We start from the raw sequence: 10,262 nt of genomic DNA, 5'->3' as shown, positions 1-10,262 counted from the left end.
AACAATGTATTGGACAAGTCTGATCTCCAATGTACGTCAAGGGTTCTCAAGTATAGACTACTGAAGAGAATGCAATATGCCTATTTTGTTTTAGGACATATATTCGTTATGTTATTTTGAAATCTATTCTAATGAATAAGTTTGGCCATCTTTGTGCTGGCAGAAAAGATTGCAGAAAAGCTTTTTAATTCCATAGCAGCTAGACTTCATGGGAGATTTGGGATCCTCCACAACAACATCCTTAACTGGTCAGATTTGTTTCTGAAAAAAAAATTCTGCCAGAAGTTCCATATCTCAGCACAACACTTAGGTTGACAACACTTCACCTTTGATGATCAATTTAGGTGTCAGTCTTCGCGCATGCTGCCAGCTACCATGGAGTGAGGCAAACCATATATCACTGTTTTTGCTGTAGTAAATGGTGTGAGCAAATCTGCACATCTTGCAAAATGTTATTCTCCTTTCAAGTTACTTCTGATAAAACTGTTTACTATGCATGATCTTGAAATCGCATAACTTGCATACTGGCATATTGGGACTGGCTTATCCTCAGCAATGCTGGCAGCTTGCAACACCTTCTGCATGCTTATACTAGCAGGGTTCAAGTAGTATCTTAACCCTTGTATTGAATCATTCAATAATAATAAATTAATAATAATATATTTTTGTACTTTTGGTGGTCTAGAGCTTCATGCGGTTCTTAACCTTTTATTTGATTTCAGTGATAAGGCATCCCTCATTCCCTGTACATCAACTAGAATGGAAAGACAACTTCGCCAAATCTTTTACATAATCATATAGTTTGCTTCCAAAATTTGTACTGGCTATAGTGATCTTTCATTATGACCCCCCCCCCCCCCCACAACGTCTAAAGAGGACTGACATAAACTTGACTTGCTCCAAGGCCCATCTAGTGTTTGAGTGTTGTCATGTGACATTGGGCTTAAAATGAACGATTGCCATTTGGTAGAGACAAGCATACAGAATCACAGCCCAGTTGCTGAATCTTGCTCATTTTCACATAATATAGTATACAGTCTGTTGGTTTTTGTTTGCTTGACATGTTCATCTGGGGACTCAAATTGAAAACCTTAGTACAGATTCATGGTGTTCATATTTTCGTTAGATAGGAAATTTTTTGTTAATCCATAAGTTATTATTCTGCGGTTTTATGACTAGGCTGCAACTCTTGAACATCCGATGCATCTTCCTCTGGTAATTGATTTGCAGGCACGCAGCTTCCATTTTATCACGCTGCATAATTGGTTTGTCATCTCTTTTTGCTTCTTTAGGCTGCTATTATGAGTCAAACATTATGTCCATAACTATATTTTTTCATCACCTGTTTTTCACCTTCTATGGGTTGGGAAGCTCATGACTATTCCTGAAGAAAGTAAATACACGCATTCTGCAGCTAACCATGGATGACCATTATTGGGTCTTGATGTAACCTCTTTCGGCACAACTTTTTCGTCAACCTGATAAACATTCCAGGTACGTTATATCATCCTTTAGCCATCGTGGAAAGTCTGTGTCAAAGGTTCTTTATAAATTAAATTTTCTGTGAAGAGCCTTCTTGAAGATAAAAGAGCATCTCCTTTCATCTTCTCTTTCGTTGATCAGATGCCTTACGGCAGACATGTGTTTGGCATTGACGCATTAGCCAATTTCTAGGGACATATTCCTGCTTTCCAGAAATTTAATACTGAAACATTATCATAACGTCAATTCTTATTGTCAATTTAGTGGTAGGCAAGAGTCAAAAAGAATTTAGTATTAGAAACAAAATTTGTATGTTTGATGAAGACATGATATTCTGTAGAAAAGCATATTTCATGAGCTTCGTCGATTTACAAGTCCATTGGCCCAGGAAAGCTTTGAGAAGGGTGAGGATCATCTTTAATTTCCTTCTACAATGATATTTTGTCACGTTGCTTCCTAGTTCTTTCTTGCACATGTGAAGATAGTTTCATTCCCTGAAATTGACTAGCAACTATATTCTTGTTTCATGGCATGAATTTAGTAACATTAGCCGAAGGTTCTGCCTGTCTTCTCATTACAATTGTTTTTTCAGGTATACTGAAGCTCAGCTGGCACTTGTATGCTTGTGCAGAGGCACATAGCTACAGTTTGTCGGCTGAGGGAAAAGAGAGCTAGCGTCTTCATTACAATTGGATTCGAATATTGTAATGCAGCTATCAAATGGACTGGCCAAGGTAACTGAGTGATTCTTTTAGGCATCTCTTGCTAACTAGTGCATGTAATCTTACACTTGTGTTGTTTCTGCTACACAAACAATTCTGTCTGTTGGATTGGCGATGTTATTGCCAACTTGACCCAGGATATTTGGGCATCTATTTGGCATATATTTGCCTGTGCGTCTTGACTCAAATAGCTTCTGAAAATAACTTGTGCAGATGCAAATCTTCAGCACAAACTTAGAATCTGCAGTTGACCTACTAAGATCATCTACTGGACCATGTATGCATTATTTATGCTCCACCGTTGCCATAACGTCATATGAATGACATGTCGCTTGAAAGCACAATTCCATCTCCATCAAAGAACTGATTCCTGGTGTCTTGTATGATACATTGAATACTCACAGTGACTTGATTTTTCATTTAGAGTGCAGGAGATTGGCTAAACACAAAAGAACACTTGTCTGTCCTCCTATTTTCCAGGTACACTACTCTTATGTTAAGGCCTGTAGAACTGAACTTTGAAGTTCCTCGCAAAGGCACCTACTTGTCCTTTGCAGAGTTTTGCGTACTTAGTTATAACCACCGATTATTCTTGTGACAGACTCTTAGTCAAAGGCTTGTTCAACCTCACTGTTACCATAATATAACTGTAGTAAATCTCATTGTTGAACCTCAAACGTCCTGAAAAAGCTGGTTGCTTTATGGACCTTAATTGCATGTTACCACAACCTTATAGACAATAGTTGGGCATTGAAGAGATTGCTGAAGGGAAAAATAAACATAGATGCATGCATCATTCTGTTCATTCTTTGCACCTCCTTTTGCTTGATCAAAAGTAGATCCAAAAACTATAATTCTTCACCCTAACCACCTTTACTGCCTTTTCCTCCTCCGCAAGCTCAACTGGTAGGCGTCGCACGTACGGATAATGCTAGGCTATTACTAGCCGTAGTGAGGGCTTAACAGCCCTACGCCATCTTTTCCTCACCAGAAACACTATCTTATACAGAGAAAAGGAGAGCACAAAGGCTGGACGATGCATGGTGTGGTGTGGTGTGACCCCATGCATCAACCTTGTAGTTGGCACCGAATCCCACTCTCCGAGGCAGCTTCACCATGACACCATCCATCCATCCATCCATCCATCTCTTTTCCTTTTGGTTTTGGCTCTTAAAAGTTGCGTATCTTTAGCTCTTTCCAAGGGAGGGTACTTCCATCCAGCCTCCCCCAACAATGTTCTACCACCACTACTCAGTCTGTCACTCACTGGCCACCACCGCGTGCATTGCGTTCCCTGTTTGGTCTGGCCTCCAGGATGGATGATATCTGGACCCGTATGAACGAGATCTGGACACCGGCCTTCAGGTCCGGTGGCTTCTGATTCCCGGGCTCTGAACCTTCAAATCATGCTTACCATTAACAATGCTCCCCCTCCCTTTTGCGATCGATTCGATTTCGTGGCGCCTTTTACAGGGCTCCAGTGTGAACCCGAGCCGCGACTAAACGCTCAGGATGTTGGAGGGGGAATAAAGCGTGCGCTTGTCTCGGCCGCTTTGCGATTGCGAGCCCCTGATGCGCATAACCTGATGTTTTTAGAGCAATTTTGTATTGCAGGCAATTTGGATGGCTGGGGAATGATTCACTCCTCGTCCCCAATTCCTAATGGTACGTACGTACATGCATCTGTGGTACTGCAGGTGCCTCTGAGGAAGATGCACGGTTTCTGAAATTTGGATCCTGTCCTTACTAGTTACATTAGTAGTCGCTCACTTTCAAGCTTTGAATGAACTTAGCTGTGGTGCAGTGGTGCCCATTTCTCTGAAGTTCAACAGCTAACAGCTTATCTTCTTGTAACTGCCTTGCAGGCTACCTGCCGGTGCGCTCTTTTGTCCTGGGCCACGCTGATCAGCTGATGGGTGAGTGGTGAGAGACTCAAGAGGATGGAGTGCCCGAGCCAGACGAACAGCCGGCTGGTCCCTGGCGTGGCGTGGCGTGGCGCGCTTTGCTGTCCCGGACGGAATGGCAGTTTGGCCTTGCACTGGCGCCGGGGGCATGGCCGGGACGGGCGGTTTTGTTGGAGCTTGGACGCACGCTGCCGGCCTCACCGTCCCGTGTGTCACGGGTACTTGTGCAGCACCCGCCTGGCCCCGGACACCGTGATGATGTTAACCTGACCTCGCCGCTGGCTCTCCATTCTCCAGTCTGTCAACTTGCCCGAGTCCATTCTGAAGCCAGTCCCAGGTAAAAAGCGACACATCCATACCGCCAGTGCCCAGTGGGGCTGGGCTAGGGCTAGGGCTAGCTTCTGCTCATTGCTCATGATGTGCCTGCCCCGACCCTGATAACATCACAAGTCCAGTCCCAGTCGAGTCCAGTCAACCGTCAAGTCCTCCAGCTCATCGTGCCCGTCACCAACGGGCCTCCCCTGTCGCTGGCTTTGCTGCTGGTAGAGCCCCGGCTGGCGGGCGAGACGGGGGAGATGACGAACGGGTGCGGCCAAAACTGGGAGCCCGGCCCCGAGCGTGCTCTCTCGTTGCCGGATACAAACGCAGGCTTCGGTTACGTGCAACGTGCGCGGTGCATGTGAGGGGCTCATTGGCCCGACGCGATGATGCTCACACAAGACAAATCCGGCGAGGGCGAGGCCAGGAAGGAGGCAGGGAGCACGCCATGGGAGGTGGGTGAGGTGATGCAAGCCACATGCGGCCTTGCACGGCTGTTGCTGGGCAACTCGACACATTGAGGAGACCACACATGGGGGCCGAGCCTGGCGTGCGTGCGTGCCCTGGAGAGCAGATAGCATTGGGGGTTCAAGGGTGGCTTGGTTTGGTTGTGCTTTTGTTTGGAATGCAGAAGTTTTTGTGAACTCCGTGCTCGGTACGAAGTTTCTGCGTGTCTTCGTGCGGTCAGGCTTGCCTATAAACATGCTGAACAAATAATACACTTCGCGAATAAAATGGCAGAGAAAGAATTTGTTTAAGTTCGTTTACATTTCAATCCTTGTTTTATAAAAGAGACACAGGAAAATCGAGCCAGATCCAGCCATAGCAAGCGCCAAAGACTCGAGAGCACATGCACCGGCTACACCACACGCCTACACGGCGCAGGGCGGTGGCCGGGATGAATAATAAACTACGAGCCCCGGCGAGATCCGGGCCGTCCACCTGCCGGCGCGCGGCGGAACAGCGCGCTGCGGGGGCGGGGCCCGCGCGCCATCTGGTGGCGCCTCACCGCCCGACACGGATTGGATCATCGGATCGACAAGTCCTCACTGACCGATGCTGGCAGCGTCGCGTCGGCGGGGCCCGCGGCGGCCTGCGCGCGCGGTGTGGTCAACAGGTTCACTGCATGGAAGCAGGGCAGGCAGCAGGCAAACAGAGCCGAGCTGCAGCAGCTGTGAACTGCGAAGGACAGACAGCACAGGGATAAATTATGCAGCTAAACTTCGCCATGGCCCCACATGCTCCGGTTCCATGCTCTCCTGGTGAGGCCCGGCTGTGTGATCTCGTGATCTCCTCCTCCTCCTACCTGGCACATCCATCGTGTGGCCCTTCTGCATCCCAAAGGCCTGATTGGAAGGGTTCTACATGAAAAGCTTTGATTAAACTGAGAAATGTGAGCTCGTAGCACATGAAGAACCGGAAGAGCTTTGCTCAGGTAGAATCCTACGTCCTAACCACTTGGAAGCACAAATCCTTTCGGCTTAACATCCTGTTGAACCAACATCTTGCTGGTGGTGCGTATCACTCGCTCGCTCCTCGCATCATGGTGTGATTCCCAGCAGCGCCATTATCTCCGCTCAATATTCCCGGAGTAGAGAGGCCGGGGGAGCCATGTTTTTATTCCCCCATCGCTAATGCTGCGGGAGGCGACGTGGCCGGACTGGGTACTCCGATTAGCTCCTCACCGCACGAGATGCCTTGGCCGCCATTCCGGCAAAGCGCGGGCGCTTTACACGATGATTGCCCCCGTCTTTGCATCCCCGTCCCCTGTCTCCAGCAGCGCCAGGAGAACAATCAGAGAGATGACGAGGGAGAACAAGCAGGGGATTCGGTTCATGCTGCTGCTGCAGCAAGCGAATTCCTATCATGGCGATAGGACAATGCGTTGCAGGAGGATGCAGTGGGGGGTGTGTGCAGTGGCGACCCCCGCCAGCGGCATATGTCCTTTGAATGATCAACAGTATCAGTATACTATGGGTTGGTTATCTGCGCACCAGAATTGTTCCCGCAGGGTTCCTTTTGTTCTTGGCGGGAATAGATAAGGAACTTGCCCGGTTTAGCACCTTCAGTTAAGCTGTAATGCGTCCATTTTTGAGCATGACAGCCCGTGGAACAGTGCGCACACCAAGTTGCGCAATGGTTGGATGTAGGAATGCGACCCGAGCCTGAGAGAGACACAGACCATGCCTAACTGTCGTTTTTTACCAGGCAGGCAAAAGTAACCATGCCGTACCATTGTTACCATGGAACCCTCTAACTTTTGCTTGTACTGTGCTGATGACCCTAGCTCGCTAGCTAGCTCAACAACACTACCAGATGATACGATGCTAAACACTTTCCCTGGAGCGTTAACAGTAAAACTGACGATCCTGGCTGCTTTAAGGAGTGCCTGATGCTAGAACACCTACGAGGATAGAAGACAGGTAGGTTCAGAGCCTTGGTGAAGCCACCACCACCACGACGGCGAGCTTGTTTAGGGGCTAAGCAACTGGAGTGTGTGCTAGTAGTATATCTATATCTTAACCCTGGCCAAGTGCAAATCGGAATCCCACTCGGGAACAAAACTGCCGGCCGCCTTTATGCTTGCTTCCGGCGGGCGCCCATGCGGTGGCCGCCTTTATTCCCGATCGTTGTTTTTGCTCCGCCTCGCCATTGCTACAGCTGGGCCGGAGATTGTTCTCCGTCGTCCAATTGTCTCGCCGCTCTTGACTCTCGACCACACGCCGCTCTCGTGGGGAGCCTCCTTTTTTACATTACAGGTGGCCGCCGCGCTCTCTCGACGAAGAAAGCAATTGTTTGTCCCTAATCCAGTTGCCAAGAACATATGATCTTCTAATATGACGGCCTGATTTTCATGTGAATTTCAGAGGCTAGATGCACTCAAGTTGCAGATGCAAACGATGAACATTTCTGCAGGCGAAATTCTCGGTTAGGAGTAGGATCGGATTGCAGGTGGAAGAACAAAGGTTTAAAACGGCATAACCATTGATTGATTTCACAGCAATAACAGAGTAGCAACACGGGTGGTAGAATGCACTGGTTACCGCACCGCACCTACCTTTTACAACCTGCTATTCCAAACACAATCTACTCTGCTGATCAACACGAGCAGAGCGACCGGGCTGCAAGCCAGGCGACGGACGACGCACTCCAATTTTAGGACACTAATAAGCAGGTGATCAGATCGGATCATTACAAGTTTACAACGACGACGGTGAAAAATACTTTTTTGTTTGCTTGCAGTAGGATCATTAGTCCTAGCTAAAACCGGGCTGGGTGGTAGATTCACGGCTGGCGGTGTCGGCCGGGGTGCGGCGGCGTGGGCCGGTGGTCAGCACCGCCACGCCGACACGGAGACCAGCTCGCCGCGCTGCCAGTAGAGGCAGAGCGCGCCGCCGCGCTTCTCCACGCGGAACCCCATCAGGGCCATCCGCTTGAGGAGGGCCTCCGCCTGCGACTCGGCGAAGGTGCTGGCCTGCACCGGCACGAACCCCGCCGACGCGAACACGGTCCGCCACGGCAGCGGCGGCTTGTCCATGGCCGCCGCGCGGTGGCGCGCCACCACGCGACGCTCCACGCCGGGCTGGACCAGGAACCGCTCGATCTTGGCGACCGCGTCGGCGTCCGGGCGCACGGCGTCGACGGACTCGAGCAGGGACACGCAGGACTGGAACGCCTGGAACAGGTGCGCGGCGAAGGGGAGCTCCGTGCGGTCACAGCCGCGGTCCATGGAGACCACCACCTTCGCGCCGAGCCGCTTCACGAGGCGAAGGATGGCCGGCATTGCGGCCACGTGGGCCGAGCCCACGGGGAGGTGGACGGCGACGGCGTCGCCGCTGGTAATGGCCACCAGCTCCGCGGGGTCAAGGGTGTCGATGTTGAAGACCGCGAACTGGAGGAAGACGCCGAGCTCGGCGGCGAAGCCGGAGAGGTTCTCGTGGATCAGCTGCAGCTCCAGCGGGTGGTGCGTCGCCGAGGACACCAATGCTGTGACCTTGAGCGTCGCCGCGGGGCATCGCTGCGCGAGCTCCTGCATCAGCGACGCCCACTGCTCCCCCATGCCGATGTCGAAGTCGAGCACGTGGATGCGCCCGGCGCCGCCGATCTCGTCCAGTACCGCCTGGACGCAGGTGAGGTGCGCGAACTGGAGCACGGGGGACACCTCGGAAAAGGCCTTGTACGCGCCGAGCTTGAGGACCACGTCGTACGGCGTGGACACCGGGGGCGCCGGGGCCTCGCCGGTTGGGGAGAGCGCAAGGCGCAAAGCCTCCTTGAAGTAGAAGGCTGAGCGGAGCAGTGGCGTCCCGGCCGGGGGTGCGGCGGGGAGCCGATAATTGAGCCGCGCCAATATCTCGCGGGCGCCGAAGGCGTCGCCGGCCTCGGCAAGCTTGGCCGCCTCGGCGAGCTGGTCCACCGCCGCGGCCGCCTCGTCGTTCGCTGCCTCCGCCTTGGGCTTCATGGCGGGCACGAACCCGCCCGCCGGGGCGGCAGGGCCAGGGAAAGACTGCAGCTTTGGCGCCGGCGCGGGGGCCATCGGGTGGTGCCGCTTCGGCGTCTGCGGCGCCGCGTCGAAGGACGGGTGCGAGCCGAAGAACGCCGCGTGTGGCTGGGGGTGGTGCTGATGATGGTGGAGCAGAAGGTTCGACGCGTGGCCGAAAGGCGGAGCCTTCGTGTCCTCCATGGCCGGCGCGAAAGGCATGTTGGACCCGAACGCCGGCGACATCATGGACGGGGCGTGGTCGAGCTCAAGGACCGGTGGGTCCATGACGGACCCCATGCCCGCGGACGCGTCCTCGCCCCCAATGATCCACCTGAGGAAGGTGTGGTCGGGGGCGAGTCCCGGCGGCGCCGCGCCGTCGGACAGAACAGAGCCGGTGGCGTCCCACCCCTCGCCGGCGCCAAGGCCCATGTCAAGCGGCGTGAGCTGCCACTCCTCCTTGCCCCCCACCGCAGCCTCCTCCCCGGCCGCTCCGCCCGGCCATGCCGCCGCCGGTGGCGGCGGGGAGACGTTCTTGGCGTTAGCACCGGCGAGGGCCGCCACGCCGGCGGTCGCGGCGCCCAGGGGCGACGACAGCGTGGAAGCCGAGGTGGGCGGGCTCGGGCTGGGGCTGTGCCTGTGGTCGAGCACGGAGGTGGGCTCCCAGAGGCCGCCGGCGCCGGAGACCTTGCCGGCGGCGAGCCCCTGTTGTTGTTGTTGCAGCAGTAGCAGTGTCCCCGTGTGCCCCTCTCGTGCGCTACCAGCAAAGAGCATTCCTCTCATCAAATCCAACACCTCATAACAGCAACCAGACCAAGGAATGGCGATGGTGCTGCTCCTGGGCCGCCTCCTCCTCCTCCTCCTCCCGACACGTCTTGTCCTACGGGTGTTGCTTCTCCTCTCGCTTCAGACAACCCTTCGGTGTAGAGTCCAAGAACTCATCAGTACGCTCTCGTACTACCAGCAGTTAGCTAGCTACACGGCCGGCCCTTCTCTCTCTACCTTCTCCTCTTCTGTCGTGGTGGTCTCTCTCGCAGTTTGTGAAGGGAAGGGGTGAGGAGGTTTGTGTGGGGGAGGGGAGAGTATTTTATTCCCATGGCAGCGTCTTGATCTCGAAATGATAGCGTGCAACATGAAAAAGGCAAATAAAGTGGGGTGGCCTTCTCGCCGAGGACTTGCCTTCCTCCTCTCCTCTCCTACTGTCCTACTAGCCAGCCTCCTGCTCCTCTCCCTTTCTCTCTCCATCACTTTCTCTCCCTCCCTCTCCACCACAGTAGTTTTTCGCTGAAACAAATAAAAAAAGGCTCAAAGCGAGGGAGGCTTTAGCACTGTTGCTCTCGTTTTGGTAGCAACAGCAAA

The 10,262-nt window shown here is 52.8% G+C and overlaps 1 protein-coding gene and 1 long non-coding RNA gene across 3 annotated transcripts; one reads left to right on the top strand and one right to left on the bottom strand.

The window, feature by feature from the left end:
• LOC112873912 lies at positions 1-5,163 on the top strand. Of its 2 annotated transcripts, XR_003224850.1 has the most exons (8): positions 1-248; positions 345-421; positions 1,415-1,494; positions 1,823-1,886; positions 2,075-2,216; positions 2,629-2,684; positions 3,819-3,869; positions 4,070-5,163. It is a non-coding gene; the product is annotated as an uncharacterized LOC112873912 (long non-coding RNA). The 2 variants fall into 2 exon arrangements; XR_003224851.1 differs by lacking the exon at positions 2,629-2,684 and having other exon boundaries at positions 1,415-1,886.
• A 2,228-nt stretch (positions 5,164-7,391) lies between these two features.
• LOC112877357 (scarecrow-like protein 6) lies at positions 7,392-10,018 on the bottom strand. The gene has a single exon (XM_025941653.1). The coding sequence runs from the start codon at positions 9,684-9,686 to the stop codon at positions 7,758-7,760; it is 1,929 nt and encodes a 642-aa protein (XP_025797438.1). The 5' UTR covers positions 9,687-10,018; the 3' UTR covers positions 7,392-7,757.
• Positions 10,019-10,262: the final 244 nt, after the last annotated feature.

The sequence above is a fragment of the Panicum hallii genome, chromosome 9, assembly GCF_002211085.1.
Source record: "Panicum hallii strain FIL2 chromosome 9, PHallii_v3.1, whole genome shotgun sequence".
Classification (NCBI taxonomy): Eukaryota; Viridiplantae; Streptophyta; class Magnoliopsida; order Poales; family Poaceae; genus Panicum; species Panicum hallii.
This window is presented reverse-complemented; position numbering and strand designations above follow the sequence as displayed.

Coding starts and splice junctions, on each gene's coding strand:
- LOC112877357 (XM_025941653.1), bottom strand. CDS start 9,686: ATGAGAGGAATGCTCTTTGCTGGTAGCGCACGAGAGGGGCACACGGGG.